This window comes from Dreissena polymorpha, chromosome 2, assembly GCF_020536995.1.
Source record: "Dreissena polymorpha isolate Duluth1 chromosome 2, UMN_Dpol_1.0, whole genome shotgun sequence".
Taxonomy (NCBI): Eukaryota; Metazoa; Mollusca; class Bivalvia; order Myida; family Dreissenidae; genus Dreissena; species Dreissena polymorpha.
Genome location: NC_068356.1, coordinates 31,728,706 through 31,747,688, shown reverse-complemented (window position 1 = coordinate 31,747,688; position 18,983 = coordinate 31,728,706). Strand labels below are relative to the sequence as shown.

The window sequence follows — 18,983 nt, the reverse complement described above, 5'->3', positions numbered from 1 at the left end:
CAATAAACCAACAACACATTCTTAATAATGGATTCTTTTATTATTTGTATCCCCTCTCATCATGCAAAAAGATGTTGATCAGGGTCTGCCTGGACCACCACCTGTTCAGTTCTGTATGTGGCTGAGCCATCCCAGCAGCTGTCCCTGCATGTGAATACAAGCACTGTCCCAAACTCTACCGCTGGGCCTGAAAGCATCAGGTTAGGAATGTGAAAGCAGTCACATTCTGTTGCAATGGGACTTAATGCAGGTGCGCAAAGTGAAGTCTCAGATTAGCGAACTGTTGCTTAACTTAATGTATTAATATTTTTGAAAACCATTATTAATTTATAACTCTACCTGTTGTATAAGAGAACCTGAGTCTATTGACGAGGGCAGGTGTAAGCTGCAACTCAAACACTGCCAAGCCCCCACAGTGGCCACACCCCCTCGAGCCCTGTTCCCTGGCACTGCTTATGTAGAGGGGCTCTCCACCCCACTTGTACCTGGGAAGAGAAAATGGTACAGTATTATGGACGACAAATGTACTTAAAGCGAGATTATACGATTTTTTATATGTGTTAAATTGTAATAAATTGATAAAATATGTTACAATAACACAAAATAGGCAAGAAAAATTATACATTAAATTCGAATTTCATAAAGTTTAGCAAAGACAAATAAGCGCCCAGAGTCGATTTTGACGAACATATTTTCCTAAAATAACCAAAGCATTCGTCTTTTTATTAGGACCAGAGTTAGTGTTCGTGTGTCGTATGAATATATATTGTTGCACAAATTTAAAATGAACCATTAAACTAAGTTTAGATTCACATCGTACATGCATGATATACATGCTGGCGAATTTGACTGTACAGCCGTTTTCGATTTCAGAATTAAATATCAACATTATTTCGCATTTTTTGACACATGTTCTTCTGAACTTTTATTTTATTTATATTGAAAGATTTATATAATAAGTTTTTTAAACATTTTATATAAATTCATTTATATTTGACAAAATCGTATATACTCGCTTTGAAACTAAAATTAATTTACATTATTAATTGTACATTTTTAGCTCATCTGACACGAAGTGGCATGGTCAGCTTATGTGACGTGTGATGTCCGGCGTCCGTTGTGCGTGCATCAACAATTTCTTTGTGTAGACAGTAGAGGTCACAGTTTTCATCCAATCTTTATGAAATTTGGTCAGAATGTTTATCTTGATGAAATGCATTATGGAGTTGTTTACCCTCGGGACTTCGTTTAAAAAACATTGCCCGAGAACACTGTTTAACATAAAAACTCTGCGTTGAAAAGCCGAAAACGGCCATAATATGGTCAGCCCGATTATACTTGGCTGTACCATTTATAATATAAGATACTTTGCAGTGTGGATGCGGTGCTTTGATAAAAATCTAGTAGTTTAAAAAAAGCTTTGAGGAGACAGAGGCAATGGGGAGATATGAGATTTATGTTCATTAATTATTTGGAGGGGTAGAGCCTGATTTAATAGCTCTCCTCTGTGATAGGTGATTTGCATGTTTAAATGCATTTAGGTAGAAAAATAACTCACAATGGTATTTGGTGCTGTAATTTAATTGTATTATGTATTGTAATTTATTAATATTAGTATGCGTGGTTCAATGCTAGACACTTGCAGACAGGGAATATGGCCGTAATGCTCCAACATAAGACCCTGTCTGTTTGGAACCTCATGAGAATTGGGCTATGAAGAAGAGACGACCCCCCAGAGTGGTGTTAAAGACAATATTAAAAAGGATTTTAGTAATAACCCTTATAGTATAATTCGCCAAACGGTCACCTTTATAGGGCCACATAAAAAATTTAAGTAAAAAAATGGACTTTACAGTTAAAAATGAGACAGAACAGATAAATTTATACATAAAAGTAGATTATTGACATTATGTACAGTACTATATGCATTTATTTATATAAAATACAAGTTGCCACCCTGGAGGGTTAAAAGAAGGAGAGATTTGAAAGTGTAGGATGGTGTGAGTGGGGAATAAACCAGCAGGGGCATTACCAATAGATTGGTCTAAGGGAGGTAATTGTGGAGGTGGAGTCTATGGCGTTTTTTTCCCATGGACCAGAGGGAGTGCACGGAAGATGAATAATAATATGAAAACAATTGAAGGAAAATTAAAACAGTGTGATAAAAAATTGGTAAATAGACCAAATAATACCTCAATGCAGGGAAAAACCCACAAAGTGTTCTTATCCAACCAATATTATTTCAATATAGGGGATAACAAGAGAGAAAATAGTACAAAAGTACCTTATCTGCTATATTAAATAGCAATTTAACACAAAATTAAGGAAATTTGCTATATAAAATAGCAATTTAACTAATAATAAGGAAATTGGCTATATAAAATAGCAATTTTAACAAGAAATAAGGAAATATAAGGTACAAAATTTGCTATGATGGAAAAATAGCAATACTAAGAAAATTTACAATAATACCAAAAAGTTGGTATAACCCTGGATAGGGCTAAATAAGGGTTTTGCAAGGTATAAGGCCCTGCACCGTGCACTCCAGTCCAACATGGCTCTTCGGGAAAAGGGTGGGGTGTCTAGGGGGAAGGGAGGGAGTGCAATGCAGCCAACATACCCGGGTTACTGGGCAGCCTCGTCCTTTCTTTTAAATAAAAAACTGCCATAAATATGGTTATATTAAGAATCTGAAGAATGTAAATGGTGGACTAACGTCATACTCTTATAAAAAATGTTTTAAAATAAGGAATACCAGGTCAATACCATTGGCCTGATTTAGAAAGGGCAAGGTTGAACAATAATCCAGTTAAAAGCTAAAACTAAGTTGTGTCGAAATGACACAAATCCAACACAATTACAATGACTACGTCAGATTTGTGTACAAATTACACAGTTTAAAACAAATCAGTCACATGACTGAATTATTGGGTGGGTGTTGGCTGCTCTCCCTCCCCCAATGACGTAGATCTTGTCAGTTATCTGACAGTCCAGAAGGTATTTGGCGAGGGCAGAGAAGACCGGGCCCCTAGCTGCTCCCTTGGGGTCTAGCACGTTGGAAAGGTTTAAAACTAGTCCATGGGAGTGCAATGCAGCTTCGAGGTGGTCCCTCTGCGCCTTATGGTTTTGGCAGTGCAGCAGCATGTGGGGTGCAGTGAGGGGTTCCTGGCACCTAGGAAATGCAGGGTCTACACTGAGGACATATTTTCCCGCGCCACCGGGTAATAGGGTGGTTCCCATCCTCAGGCGCATGATGGCTCTGTCAAGCACAATGCTTGCCGAGTATCTGTCAGGCGGCCTGAGGGTTTTCACGGGTCTGATAAAAGTATGTCGACAGGAAGCCAAATTGTCAGTCCGGAGATTCCACTGTCCCACGACAAATTTCTTTGCCAGGGAGTAGATCTCAGTAGGCGCCAGGGGTTCCCCAGCATCTACGGCCCCTCTCAAGAGGCCCTCCTTAGCCCCCTGTCAGCCTGTTCATTCCCACTGATGTTGACATGTGCTGGACACCATACTAATGTGACCTTTAAAGATTTATCTAGACACTGTTGATGAAGTTCCAAAATGCTAGTTAAAATATCAGGCCAAGATCTGCTATTTGTTTTTTATAGACTCAAGAGATGACATTGAGTCTGATAAAATAGCAGTTTTAGTAGGTTTATTGACCAATATCCAGCACAAAGAGTATTGAATTGCCAAAAGTTCTGCTGAGAAAATAGAGAGATTGTTGCTGAGCCTGTGCGTTTTGGAAATATTTTTTGAAGGAATTACAAAAGAGTTGGCTACCAAACCAGAGTTAGGGCATTTGGAGCCGTCTGTATAGATTTTTAGATGCTCAGCATATTGATTATCTATGAGTGAGAGAGCTTCTGACTTGATGAGTTGTGGCAAGTCAGTTTTCGTTATTTTATTAGAGAGTGATAGGTCAACATCAATGGGTCCAAGCGTCCAGGGGGGGTCTTGGAGGGCCTCAGGTCTGCTACAGGTACCTTGTCGAGGCCGGCATCTTCAACAAGGGTCCTAATACTCGCACCAAATGGTAGGGCGACATGCTTACGCTAAAGTATTTTCCCCTTGATGAAGGTGCCAGTCCCGACAAGTTTATTTACAGGGTTTGAGCCATGCCGAGACTTAGCCCTGGCCCAGAAGTTAAGAGACTGTTATTTTCTGCGCAAGTCAAGGGGTAGCATACCGGCCTCCTCTTCAAGCAGTGCATCCGGTGTACAGTTTAGGGCCCTCAGAGCTATCCTAAGGGCCTTATGTTGAATGGCATCAACCATTTTTAGGGCGTTTGGCTTTGCACATGCATAGATCTGGGCTCCATAATCTAGCTTTGGACGTATAAGGGACTTATAGAGAGTTAAGAGGCTATTTTTATCTGATCCGAAACCTGTGCCTCTTAACATTCTCATTAAGTTTAGGTCCCTTTTGCACCTTTCTGCCAAATATTTGAAGTGGTAAGTAAAGGTTAACTGTTTATCTAGGTACATACCTAGAAATTTCAACACTTTTTCAAAAATATTTTTGGTGCCGCCTAAATTTAAGTCCAAAGAGTGCTGAAATTGATCGCCAAATAATACTCCTACTGTTTTTGTTGGAGAAATTTTGAATCCCCATTCAATAGACCATTTCCATATGGAGTCTAAGCCTGCTTGAGCCCTCTTCTGCAGGCGTAACATGTTAGACCCCTTTAACCAAGTGGCTGAGTCGTCTGCAAACTGGGAGATAACCATTCCTGAGTATTTTACAGCATCAGGTAGGCCGTTTACTATGAGGGAGAACAGAGTTGGGGATATTACGGACCCCTGGGGGGTGCTGCGGTCGGTTATGGTTACCTCTAATAACTCCCCATCGACCCTGACCTGGATTTTGCGACCCTCTAGGAAAGCTCTGAGGTAGTGAAAACAGTATCCAGTGATTCCATAGTCAGCTAGCTTTTTTAATATGCCAAAGGTCCATGTTAAATCAAAGGCGGCCTGAAGGTCCATAAAAATTGCTGGTACTGATTGCCCTTGATTTTTTTGCAGAAAGAATATCGTGTTGTAGTCTAGCTAGCTGATCAAGAGTGGAACGCCCCTTCCTAAAGCCAGACTGGAAGGGGTTTAGTATGTTTTTGATTCCAATAAGTGTTCTAATCTATTTTTGACCATTATTTCTAGTAATTGCCAGCGTGAGATGTTAAACTTATTGGACGATATGAGTTTGGATCGTTTTTGTCCTTACCGGGTTTAGGAATAGGAATCACTGTGGCCTGTTTCCACTCTGGTGGTACTGTGCCTGTCCTATACACCTGATTGAATAGGTTAAGCCATATTGTAAGAGTTATGGTTGGCATATTTTTAAACATTAAATATGCTATTTTGTAAGGCCCCGTGGCATTGCTCCTGGTGTAAATGGTGCTTAATAATGCAGTTAAAGTAAAAGGTAAATTAAGAGGCGTGCTGTTGTCCCCAGGCTCATTTAAATGTTTTGGTTCTCCGTCTCAAACCGCTTTTGATAGTTCAAAGTTTCAACGGTCTGTAAGTTGGTCTGTTTGCTCCAACTTTAACATTTGCAATAACTTTTTCAATATTCAAGATAGCAACTTGATATTTAACATGCATGTGTATCTCATGGAGCTGCAAATTTTGAGTGGTGAAAGGTCAAGGTCAGAGGTCAAGGTCAGAGGTCAAATATATGTGGCCAAAATCGCTCATTTTATGAATACTTTTGCAATATTGAAGATAGCAACTAGATATTTGGCATGCATGTGTATCTCATGGCGCAGCACATTTTGAGTGGTGAAAGGTCAAGGACATCCTTCAAGGTCAGAGGTCAAATATATGTGGCCAAAATCGCTCATTTTATGAAAACTTTGGCAATATTGAAGATACCAACTTGATATTTGGCATGCATGTGTATCTCATGGAGCCGCACATTTTGAGTGGTGAAAGTTTAAGGTCATCCTTCAAGGTTAGAGGTTAAGTATATGTGGCTTAAATCGCTCATTTTATGAATACTTTGGCAATATTGAAGATACCAACTTGATATTTGGCATGCATGTGTATCTCATGGAGCCGCACATTTTGAGTGGTGAAAGGTCAAGGTAATCCTTCAAGGTCAAAGGTCAAACAAAACAAAAAAATTCAAAGCGGCGCAGAAGAGTACATAGTGTTTCTGACAAACACATTTTTCAATATTGAAGATAGCAACTTAATATTTGGCATGCATGTGTATCTCATGAAGCTGCACATTTTGAGTGGTGGAAATTCAAAGTCAAGGTCATCCTTCAAGGTCAAAAAAAAAAATTGTTTCAAAGCGGCGTTTTCATGAAGTTGCACATTTTGAGTGGTGGAAGGTCAAGGTCATCCTTCAAGGTCAAAGGTAAAAAAAAATATATCAAAGCGGCGTTCTCATGAGTTTGAGTGGTGGATTTTCAAGGTCATCCTTCAAGGTCAAGGTCATCCTTCAAGGTCAAACAAAAATTCAAAGCGGAATTCTCATTAAGCTGCACATTTTGAGTGGTGAAAGTTCAAGGTCATCCTTCAAGGTCAAGGTCATCCTTCAAGGTCAAAGGTAAAAATATATATATATTATTTTTCAACTTTTCAAAGCGGCATTCTCATTAAGCTGCACATTTTGAGTGGTGGAAGTTCAAGGTCAAGGTCATCCTTCAAGGTCAAAGGTCAAAAAAATATTCAAAGCGGCCTACTCATAAAGCTGCACATTTTGAGTGGTGGAAGGTCAAGGTCATCCTTCAAGGTCAAGGTCAAGGTCATCCTTCAAGGTCAAAGGTAAAAAAAATCAAAACGATGTTCTCATTAAGCTGCACATTTTGAGTGGTGGAAGTTCAAGGTCATCCTTCAAGGTCAAGGTCATCCTACAAGGTCAAAGTTAAAAAAAAATAATATTATTTTTCAATTTTTCAAAACGGCATTCTCATTAAGCTTCACATTTTGAGTGGTGGAAGATCAAGGTCATCCTTCAAGGTCAAGGTCATCCTTCAAGGTCAAAGGTTCAAAAAAATCAAAGCGGCGTTCGCATTAAGCTTCACAATTTGAGTGGTGGAAGTTCAAGGTCACGGTCATCCGTCAAGGTCATCCTTCAAGGTCAAAGGTGAAAAAAATAATTCAAAGCGGCTTTCTCATGAAGCTGCACATTTTGAGTGGTGGAAGTTCAAGGTCAAGGTCATCCTTTAAGGTCAAGGTCATCCTTCAAGGTCAAAGGTAAAAAAAAACTTCTTTTTTTTTCAAAGCGGCGTTCTCATGAAACTGCCCATTTTGAGTGGTGGAAGTTCAAGGTCAAGGTCATCCTTCAAGGTCAAAAAAATAAATTTTAAAAAATCGAAGCGGCGCAGAAGGGGACATAGTGTTTCCCACAAACACATTTCTTGTCTTATTAATAATTGCTGAATCACAGAATCCTTTCCAATTTTGAGATTTTGCTTCCAAAATGACCCGCTTTGCTTGATTTTCGAGGGACCTATAATTAAGAAGATTATGCTCAGCGGGGTTCTTTTTAAAAAAAAAAAATGCTTTTTTACGATCCTGTACCGCCTTGGAGCACGCCTCATTCCACCATGGGACCTTATTTCTAGCCTTAACCTTGCCAGTGGAGACTGGTATGCTACATTCCGCTATGGACAGTATCTTACTAGTTAAAATGTTGCAAAACTGATTTGAGTCCTGAGAGTGAACATCTGCAAGGGAGCGATCTGAACAGAGGTCCATAAACTGAGCCCAGTTAGCTTTTTATGTCCCCCACTATAGTAGTGGGGGACATATTGTTTTTGCTCTGTCTGTTGGTCCGTTGGTCTGTTGGTCTGTTTGCGCCAACTTTAACATTTTGCAATAACTTTTGTTATATTGAAGATAGGAACTTCATATTTGGCATGCATGTGTATCTCATGAAGCTGCACATTTTGAGTGGTGAAATTTAAGGTCAAGGTCATCCTTCAAGGTCACGAGTCAAATATATGTGGCCAAAATCGCTCATTTTATGAATACTTTTGCAATATTGAAGATAGCAACTTGATATTTGGCATGCATGTGTATCTCATGGAGCTGCACATTTTGAGTGGTGAAAGGTCAAGGTAAAGGTCATCCTTCAAGGTCAGAGGTCAAATATATGTGGCCAAAATCGCTTATTTTATGAATACTTATGCATACGTTTGCAATATTGAAGATAGCAACTTGATATTTGGCATGCATGTGTATCTCCATGGAGCTGCACATTTTGAGTGGTGAAAGGTCAAGGTCATCCTTCACAAGGTCAAGGTCATCCTTCAAGGTCAAACGTCACATAGGGGGACATTGTGTTTCACAAACACATCTTGTTCAAGTAAGAAATTGTGCTCCTCTGAGCATTGGGCATCAGTTAACTGTGCAATATAGTTGTGCAGGGTAACCTGTTGTGGGAGGTGATCAGATCCCATTGTATCATTAACGGTTGCCCATGCAGACGCACTGGCTATCCTGGCATTAACAGCAGTAAGGTCAATGTGAGAGTTTAAACCAGTGGGGTTAAGTCTGGTTGGAGAACCATCATTGAGCAGTATAAGGTCTTGCTCGTCCAACCATTTTATAACCGCCCAACCTTCTGCATCTGAATTGTTGGAACCCCAAGCAGGGTGATGTGCATTAAAGTCCCCTGTGAATATTACATCATAGGGTCCTTTAATGGTCCTTAATTCCTTAAAGAGGCCGTTCATAGTTTCAAGATCACATCCTCTTGAGTAAATATTGACCAAAATAAGAGGCCACTTCTTATCAATGACCAATTTAAATGCTAATGCCTCAATAGCCGTGCTACCATCCAGTTTTAATTGGTTGTTCACTCCCAGGTATTCGTAATTAATAGTATTTTTCATACAAATGGCAACACCACCAGCTATATGATGGTTTAAAATACCAAAATTTTTAACTTCACAGTAAAAGCCAGGAATTTGCTTAACATTATTATTGGAAAATCTAGTTTCCTGGAGGCATAATATATGTTTATTGGGATTACTGTCAAGAAAATACTTCAGCTCTGTATGTTTGTTGGTGGTAACTCTACCAACATTAAAGGAAATGATTTGCAGATTACTGTCCATATTGGAGTGAAATTAACTTGCGTTTAAATACAAGCACCTTTGAGTTTCGCAGGGGTCCTGGCCAGCCGGACAGGTTTCTTGTTTACTGAGGAGAAACCGCTGGCCGGAGGGGGGCATCCGGGGTCTGCAATTTTTGGAGGGTCCCCAGTTCCAGAATGGGTTTTGTTAGTTAGGATTTTGTCAGGGGGGATAACCTTTGTTAGAGACTCTCTGCAATTTTTTAACCGAGAACCAATTCTATTATAAATGTAGGAAATAACACGACACCACGTTGACGGCCTATTTCGGTCCTTTAATATCTCAGCTATTAGATCCGTCAGCTCGCTGAGAGATATGTTCCTATATGTGTGACCTGTTGCTAGCGGATGCTTAATTTTGATAAATGATTCCCCAGCAAACGAGTTACGTCTGCTGGTGTTAACGGCAGGGGCGCTCATAAGGGATGTCTGGGTGTCGACCATTCTTGGATGGTTAGGGGGGACACTCACTCGGGGCTCCTCCTCTATTTCGCAGACACCAGAGATTGTAAGGTTCTCCAATATACTAGAGTGCACCGACACTAGAGAGTCGTGCCCTGTCACGTTGCACATCGAGTTGTCTGAAAGTGTAGTGCCACTACAAGTAATGTCAATAGCACCATCAGACAACGGGAAGGACGGGGAAGACCCCCTGGTAGCCACAGGAGGGCGCCTCTGTGTAGGTGATTCCCCCTGGATAGGGGATACAGGGGTGGTGGTGCGTATTTCCGGTGTGTGGTTGGAGACCGGTTCCACAGGTATAACCTTGGGGGTGGAGGGTTCCCCTTTTTTTATGATTTGAGGGGGGGGGTACTCTTACCCGCTAACCCCTCAACTATGGGGCATGTCCTCCCGGTTTGTGGCGAGATAGTACCGGAAGAGGCATGTTATGGTGAAAACGTGGAACAGGTTGTGATGGTGGTGTTTCGGGCGCCCGCGCTGTGGCTCAGTGTCAGATGCAAGTAGCCTGCTCTCCGCCTCGGACCAGGTGACCCCATAAAAACTAGCAAAGGTGGCTATATGGATAGCCCTCTTATAGGAGGGGCACCCCTGGTAGGATGCGGAGTGCTGGCTGCCACAGTTGGCGCACGAACGAGACTTGTTGGTGTACCTTCTTTGGCAAGGAGAGCCGGCGCAGCGGCAGCATTAAGTGATATTAGGGCATTTACCCCTGCTGGCTATATGTCCAAAGCCCTGGCAATTGAAGCAATGGGCAGGTGTGGCCGGGCAGGGACGAATGTCGAGGGCTATGCCGGTGTCCTTGACAAAAATTTTATTTGGGACTGGTATGGAAGTTAAGAAAGAGATTTGACCAGTCTCGGAAAGCCAGGTGGGGCAGGGCGATAAGGTTCAACCCTTTCCAAATTAGTGATAAGATCAGAAACAGGTATCGCAGGGTTGAAAGAGAGAGATATCTGAAGTTCTATCAAATCCTGGCTTTCCGGGATCCCTGCTATGTGACCGTGTACCGACCTCATGTTCGACGGGGATAAAGCCCAGACCGCGACTTTGCCAAGGAAAAAAGTACCCCTAGAAAGAAGGGTGGCAAGCACTTGAGCTGCAAGAGCACGCAGCCAGACGCCAAGGGCACTGTCCGCTCAACAAGTCCGGGGAGTACCCTTGCCAAACACGAGGCCAGTTGGAAAATAGAGAGGATGGACATGATGGGGCCTACACTTCCGGCTGACTGGAGGAGGCCCTTAAAGGGCATGGTATTGTGGGATAGATGAGCCGACCCTGAAAAAGCCTCCCCCAGTTAAGGAGTCAGGTTTTGGCTCTGCCCCTTGGATGATTTGTTGTAAGAAGACATTTGGGAGGATTAGAAAAAAAGCTTGGTTAGAAAAGAAAGAAATAATAATGATTTAGGTGGTAATCCTTAGTGTAATGTGTCAACCAATACGGAGTGTTAAATATCACAGTAATTTTTAATTAGCACAGTTCAAAGTAAAGCATTAAATGTAAGCACAGCACCAGTAAACAACCCAATAAAGTATATATAAGTAAATAAAGATGGTTAATTAGGTCATTTGGTAATTTTAATTGATATGAAAGAGCCAAAAATAATTCCGAATACCAAATGACGTCCGAAATACTACAAGTTTTAGAAAATTACGAAAAAAGATAAAAAAAAGGAACAATGGACGGGCAAGGGACAATACAACAGTGGTGGATGGATGAAATCTGGGTAGGGATTGTATTTGGGTCATCTGGGGTCAAAAACTAAGTCACTGGGTCAAATAATAGAAAAACCTTGTGTAGACAATAGAGGTCACAGTTTTCATCCAATCTTCATGAAATTTGGTCAGAATGTTAATCTTGATGAAATCTGGGTTGGGATTGTATTTAGGTCATCTGGGGTCAAAAACTAGGTCAGAAGGTCCAATAGAAAAACCTTGTGTAGACAATAGAGGTCACAGTTTTCATCCAATCTTTTTGAAATTTGGTCAGAATGTTTATCTTGATGAAATCTGGGTTGGGATTATATTTGGGTCATCTGGGGTCAAAAACTAGGTCACTAGGTCGAATAATAGAAAAACCTTGTGTAGACAATAGAGATCACAGTTTTCAAATTTGGTCAGAGTGTTTATCTTGATGAAATCTGGGTTGGGATTGTATTTGGGTCACCTGGGGTCAAAAACTAGGTCACTAGGTCAAATCATAGAAAAACTTTGTGTAGACAATAGAGGTCATAGTTTTCATCTGATCGTAAAGAAATGTGGTCAGAATGTTTATCTTGATATCAGATTTTGGATCGTATATGGGTCATCTGGGGTCAAGCATAAGGTCACCGGGCCAATTCTAGTAAAACCTTGTGTAGATGAAAGAGGTCAGAGTTTTCATCACGTCTTAATGAATTTTTGTCAGAATGTATTAATTGATGAAATCTGGCTTGGGATTGTATATGGGTCTGATAGAATTTAAGTTGATGTAGCAAGGTTAGTCAGATGAGCGATTCAGGGCCATCATGGCCCTCTTGTTTATGTTTCTATCTAATTAATTCCTCTCAAAATTGACAAAGTGGTTATAGGAATGCTCTTTGTCTGTCCTTAATACTGTTGTGTCTGTTCCATATCTCCTTTACACATGTATTTTCATTAACCTTGCCTATAATGTTAAGGTAAAAGTTGACTTCAAGGTCAAAGGTTTGAGCCTCAACTGTCGTACCTGGTCAACATCTCCTATACCTTTTGACAGATTCATGAAACTTTCATGAAATGTTGGACATTGACATGATGTGCAAATTGGATGGGTCAGTCGTGCCTCATCAAAATGGTTGTACTTTCAGGTAAAAGATTTAACCCTCCATGGTTGTATCTGTATCTCCTATATCCTTCAATGGATTTGCCTCCAATGTTAAGGGCAATAAAACTTTGTACAGAAGGAAAGATTCCCTTGTCTGCTCAAGGTCAAGGTAGTACTTCAAGGTCAGAAGATTGAGCCTCTATTGGCTTCTCCAAACAATATGCCATATACCGTCAAAAGATGCATATAATGGGATATTTTAAAGCATGGTAAATGGCCAGTATTACTGTTTCCTCACAAATATCAGAACTTTAATTTTGTTAATTTACCAAAACATGAAAAGGTCCCTTTAAAGCTCACGTAAAACAAAACAGAAAAACTTACCAGCATATGGCTAAATAATCCTCACCTTATTACTTGCTGTGGACACCTGTTAAGTGTCTTCATGAACTTGTTGAAGTCCTGGTCCATGTGCACGGGATGTGTCTTCTCATATTTCTCCCCAGCTGTACCCCCTGAGCTGCTGAAGGGGGAAGTCAACACATGTCACTTGTTAACATTGCATCTCATCCTTACTGAGGAGCTTATACAGCACCATAACATTTACAGGAAGTTTGTTTACATGTCCATACTAAAAATTGTTAATGCATGTATTTTGTCTGTCATGTTTTCTGATGTTTTTGCAAACAATATGTCTTAATTTTCTAAATATGGTCGATATACTCTGGGTCACTATAAAGTTAAGTGTATTTATGCAACCAGAGAAATGCATATAATACAGAAACAAGAAGGTTAAATGTCATCAGGCGCCCAGCTTAGCTGCTAAAAGCGTCAGTAAATTAACCGTTCTAGGTAGGTAGTGTTTACAAGGTTTCATAATAGACTTACCTGTAGAAGGAAAACTGCCCCAATGACCATGTTTTAAAAAAAACAAGAATCATTTTCAAACTAAGCTTAGTTATCCCCCACCATAGGCGGAGGGATATTGTTTTTTTATCCCCCGCCATAGGCGGAGTGATATTGTTTTGGCGTTGTCCGTCTGTCTTTCCGTCCGTCCTGAGCTATATCTTGGAAGTGCTTTGGCGGATTTCATTGAAACTTGGTAATAGTATATATATATGGATAAGAGGATGATGCACGCCAAATGGCATTGTACACCATCTGTTAATAACAAAGTTATGGCCCTTTGTATCTTGAAAAATGCTTTTTTTTTGTGTCCAGAGCCATATCTTGGAAGTGCTTTGGCGGATTTCATTGAAACTTGGTATGAGTATATGTATTGATAAGAGGATGATGCACGCCAAATAGCATTGTACACCATCTGTTAATAACGGAGTTATGGCCCTTTGTATCTTGAAAAAATGCTTTTTTGAGTGTCAAATATAACACTTTTTGTGTCTGGAAGCATATTGGCGGGGGATATCAATTCAACGAATTTGCTTGTAAGATACAATTGTTTAATGTTTAAATGTGAATCTTGGCAGTGCAACATTTTACTTCAGCCACAAAAAGAAAAATATCCCCCCCCACCTTTAAGGCTTATGGTGGCCATGTTTTTCAATGGACTGGAACCATATAGCAAACAAAGGTAAAAGAGCATTTAACAATTGACATTTTGATCAAATTTTGTTTGTTAAAAAAGAATTGTGTTAAATAGTTATGTTGAGAGATTTACACCCAGTTTGCCATGTTTATAAGTTAACCATTTTGAAATGTTACCTATTGTACCAGCTTTTACCATTCATTTTCTTGCATATTTTGTGCGTTTAGACTTAATACACCTGAAATAATACATATTTTTAATGCATCATTACAAGTATAACCTTGTGAAAACATGGCTTCATATAAATATTAAAACAAGAGGGCCAAAAAGGCACAAAGTCGCTCACCTTAGATACAAAGGAACTGACCTGTCAAGTGCAGCCCCAAGATATCATTAGAACAAATGTTCTGACCAAGTTTCATGGAGAGTGAACTATATTTGTAAATTTTAGAGTGCTAACAAGGTTTTACTATAGCCATATAAAAATAAATTACCTGAACCCTGGTGGCAATATTTATCAACCGACCGGAACTATTTTTCCAACAATCCAAGAAAATGTTCTGACCAAGTATTAACAAGATTCAACAATAAATGTGAGTTTTAGAGGGTTACCAAGTTTTTACTATATAAAAAAAATGCCCCGCCCCCTGGTGGCCATGTTTTTCAACCAAACAAAATCATTTTCGAACTCGTCCAAGATATCATTGGGACAATTCTTCTGACCAAGTTTCATGAAGAAGCTTTACTATAACCATATAAGAAAAAATGCCCCATCCCCTTTTTTTTCAATCAACCGGAATCATTTTCGAACTCGTCCAAGATATCATTGGAAAGAATCTTCTTACCAAGTTTCATGAAAATTGGACAATAAATGTGGCCTCTAGAGTGTTAACAAGGTTTTACTATAGCCATATTAGAAAAAATGCCCTGCCCCCTGGTGGTCATGTTTTTTCAAGCAACCGAAACAATTTTTGAAATCGTCCAAGATATCATTGAGACTAATCGTCTGACCTAATTTCATTAAGATTTGACAATATATGTGGCCTCTAGAGTGTTAACAAGGCAAATGTTTACGAGGCATGACGGACGACGGACAAAAAGCAATCACAAATGCTCACCATGATTGCAACAAACCTAGATTCATCAAGTAAATCTTTGATGTTGCCCCCTTCTTTTCTCTGGTACTCTTGCAGCAATTCAGCAACATGTTTAATATCATCAACTCCCTCCAATGGCTCTTCAAATACATCAATAAAATATGGGCAAATCTGGGCCTGATCAGCTGCAGTATTATCCACATGACAACCAGCCTGGAGTTCTTGCAGAGCTTTGATGCAATCCTCTCCATCCAAGGGTTGTATGTTCAGTTCTTCAGCAAGGACATGATTGGAACACTCAAGAGCCTTTGCAGCATCAGCCTCAACGTCAATATCATCTATGCACATTGCTTGTAAATTTAAAACATTTTCAGTATTATATTCTTTGTTGATTTCTGACTGCTCAACCACAGCTACTGACTCATCAGCTCCCACAAAGTTGTCATCAGTATCTTCATTATTCCAACAGCTAGCATCTTGCTGGTATGTTCTGCCTGCTCCATCATTGATATCAGCGATCAGATGGTCTATCTCATTGCCACCTGTCACACTGTTCTCTCCCCATTCATCAGTACCTTCTCCCCAGTCATCCCCATCTGTTCCCCAGTCATCCTGCTGAGGTCTTGAGGACTTAGTCTTGCTTGCTTCCTCCACTTTTGCCGTAACTCCTTTGTCTAGCTCTTGACATCGGTATACCATCCAACTGTAAGAAGAAAGTTAACAAGCATTTTATAAAAAGTTGTTTCTTACCCTTGTAAATAAGCCTGTGTGAGGGTCAATCCAAATACATGTCTTAATTTGACCAGTTTTAAATAACAGCTGTATTGGAATCATAAAAACACATTTCTATATCTGGATTTGTTTGCCTGTAGTTACCATCGGCATGTGAAATATATTTTGTTCACATTTCAATATGTGACTGTCATTCAAGTTTCAAACACACACACAAATAAATTATCATTATAACTTGTGTACATTGGTGTGCTAGTTTCATAAGAAACCAAATAAAAAAAGTACATGCATCATGCTTGCTTTTTTAGCTCACCTGTGCACAACATGCTCATGGTGAGCTTTTGTGATCGCCTTTTGTCCGTCGTTCAGCGTGCGTTGTCAACATTTTGACTTGTGAACACTCTAGAGGCCACATTTATTATCTGATCTTCATGAAACTTGGTCAGAACATTTGTCCCATTGATACCTCGACTGAGTTTGAAACTGGGTCATGCTGGGTCAAAAACAAGGTCACTAGGTCAATAAAAGAAAAACCTTGTGAACACTGTAGAAGTCACATTTGATGCCAAATCTTTCTGTAACTTTGTTAAAATGTTTGGCTAAATTATATGTTAGTCGAGTTAAAAAATGGTTCCGGTCTGTTAAAAAACATGGCCGCCAGGGGGCAGGGCAGTATTCCTTATATGGCTATAGAGAAACCTTGTGAACACTCTAGAAGTCACAATTTTTGCCCAATCAACATTTATTGTCTGATCTTCATGAAACTTGGTCAGAAGATTCATCCCAATAATATCTTGGACAAGTTCGAAAATGATGCCGGTTGGTTGAAAAACATGGCTGCCAGGGGGCGGGGCATTTTTCCTTATATGGCTATAGTAAAACCTGGTTAACACTCTAGAGGCCACATTTATTGTCCAATCTTCATGAAATTTGGTCAGAAGATTGGTCTCAATGATATCTTGATTGAGTTCGAAAATAATTATGTTTGCTTGAAAAACATGGGTTCCAAGGGGCGGTCTTCATGAAACTTGGTCAGAAGATTTGTCCCAATAATATCTTGTTATCTCAGGTTAGCGACTTTGGGCCTTTCAGGCCCTCTTGTATGTAAATATTTACCAATATTGGAATCACATAACTAAAACCAGTTTATTCAGGAATGGGTATTATTTAAAATAGAAATGCCATTAAACACTAAAATAAATCTGACTGTCAAGATCCTGTAAAAATTCCTTTCTTAAAACAAAGTTTTACTAGGAATATCATCATCTGCATTTTCATAGATGCTTTATTGTATTCATGTTTAATGAAATTAATAGATTGTACCTGCAAATACATTATATATCTCAAATAATTTTGGATTCTGGTTTTATTGTAAATTATCTTAATCCAATGTAAATATAAATTTATCAGTAGCAATTTCGCAGTATACCTTTCTGATTTATTCCAGCAAGCATGATATGTGCATGCAAAGATGTAGAGTGTTCTATGGTAAGGTGAACCTTCAAGAGGGCAGTAAAGTTGTACAACAAGCACTTGGTTCCTTCCACACAACTTGCAGAACATGTCTGAAGGCTGTTTTGAGCCATACCAGTCCTGTAAGATGTAAAACTTAAAATTGCTGGAAAAAATGTCAACGCCTAAAACATAAAAACAAGAACATTTGTTGAATGTTTACCACCCCTTGCCCCCTGCCAAATCTCCTAATTTATATCCATATACCCATGAAGTTTCATGTTGATATCTTATATAGTTTCTAAGATATAGCCCTTAAAAGTTTGTGACTGACGGACAACGCCAATTCTATATCCCACCGCCTTTGGCGGGGGATACTAAATAGGTAAAAAGTACACCAAAATAGTCTTAGTCTAAAATCCACAGTTGCTTTTAAGTAAAAATAGGTGGATGCAGATCTGATGGTCTAATATAATATTAATAAAGCAATTAAGGAGCCAATGATACAACAATTCATGTGGCAATTTGACTGATTAAGTGATTATGACCAATTTTTCTTAGCACAAACATTTTTATGAAGATTGTTAAAGATCAGGTGAAAACTGTGGGACTTTGCGGACTCAAAATTTGTCTGCTGAAAATCCAACTGACATAGCGCAACCAACCCACCTATCTCTGATGGGGTCATAACTGGGCAAATAATGCACTAACATTGCCTTTCTATTCATATGACAGAACTTAAATTGTTGACAGTTGACACTTCAAAAACGCGACTTGACAACAACGCCATTCTTCCGATAATACACTGTAGAATGGTTCTATGAATAACATTTCATTGATCAAATAAGCACAAAATGACAAACAATGCATACATGTTCGTAGTTTTTAATAATAGTACATAAAAGGGACTTTTGGAAATTTCAAATAGGGTAGTCCCTATAAAATGCCTACGGAATCACCCCTTGTAAGACTGTCAAATTATTTAGATTAGCATGTACGAAGAACAAATTCAACAATACTATTTCTCACATGGTCACGAAAACATGTTTCAAATGGAACATTTACCGGTTTTCCTCCAACTTTATTTATATTCCAGGCTGTTGCGTTTTTATTTGTAATAATAATATCAACAATTCCTAGAAGGCACGACATTGTACTGACGAGATTTCAACTAAATTACACAAATGTTAAATTGACATAGACTATTGCGTAAACGGTGACACGTTGTTCGAGCTCGATAATTAAGTCCATCGGCTATGCCTCACTAATAATTTATTATTTTTTGTCGAGCCCGCATACGAAAGCTAAATTTACCGATTGTGGAGTGAATCAAGGACCTATACAAACAATATTTGTTTGTATAGGTCCCTGAGTGAATATATGTGTGTGCATGCGAACGCGTTCGTGAGCGTTCTAGCTTGTCCGGTAAAAAACTTTATATTCATCGAAATTTTCAATTTTGATTTATAAAACTGTTTCACCATATATTCACTCAGGGACCTATACAAACAAATATTGTTTGTATAGGTCCCTGATTCACTCTCAGTACTGAGACGACGCTCGCGCGTCAATCGGCAAATTTGGCCATAAAACAGCATATTCGGACCATGTGTCAGTTATGATGCATACTTTAGATTACTTACAACATTAACCGCCACATGTGGACGAACTATTGTGCGTAACACACGTCTTCTGCCTTAAATATCAAGGCCACAAATTTATTTAATATTGCAGTTGATTGCATATTTAACTACGAAACAAGTATATAAAATTCAATTCGCATTCACTCGTGGTCCCAGTGGTACTAACCTGGCAAGCGATACCGG

At 39.3% G+C, this 18,983-nt stretch overlaps 1 protein-coding gene across 4 annotated transcripts; it reads right to left on the bottom strand.

The window, feature by feature from the left end:
- Window positions 1-7: 7 nt before the first annotated feature.
- On the bottom strand, window positions 8-18,412 carry LOC127866493 (programmed cell death protein 2-like). Of its 4 annotated transcripts, none has more exons than XM_052407041.1 (6): window positions 18,223-18,412; window positions 17,135-17,298; window positions 15,011-15,676; window positions 12,743-12,853; window positions 340-485; window positions 8-187 (listed from the first exon to the last, which is right to left on the bottom strand). In XM_052407041.1, exons 1-6 carry the CDS (start codon window positions 18,307-18,309, stop codon window positions 60-62), a joined length of 1,302 nt encoding a protein of 433 aa, XP_052263001.1. In that variant the 5' UTR covers window positions 18,310-18,412; the 3' UTR covers window positions 8-59. The 4 variants fall into 4 exon arrangements, with proteins under 4 accessions (XP_052263001.1, XP_052263000.1, XP_052263002.1 ...); XM_052407040.1 differs by having other exon boundaries at window positions 9-187; window positions 12,743-12,856; XM_052407042.1 differs by lacking the exon at window positions 18,223-18,412 and adding an exon at window positions 18,067-18,124 and having other exon boundaries at window positions 9-187; window positions 12,743-12,856.
- Between the last annotated feature and the right edge of the window lie 571 nt (window positions 18,413-18,983).

Excerpts from the sequence above, each read along its gene's own strand:
- LOC127866493 (XM_052407040.1), bottom strand. The coding sequence starts at position 18,309 with ATGTCGTGCCTTCTAGGAATTGTTGATATTATTATTACAAATAAAAAC. Across the intron at positions 15,677-17,134 it reads TGCTGGAATAAATCAGAAAG|TTGGATGGTATACCGATGTC; the intron begins GTATACTGCGAA and ends TTCTTCTTACAG. Across the intron at positions 12,857-15,010 it reads GATTTACTTGATGAATCTAG|CAGCTCAGGGGGTACAGCTG; the intron begins GTTTGTTGCAAT and ends TTCCCCCTTCAG.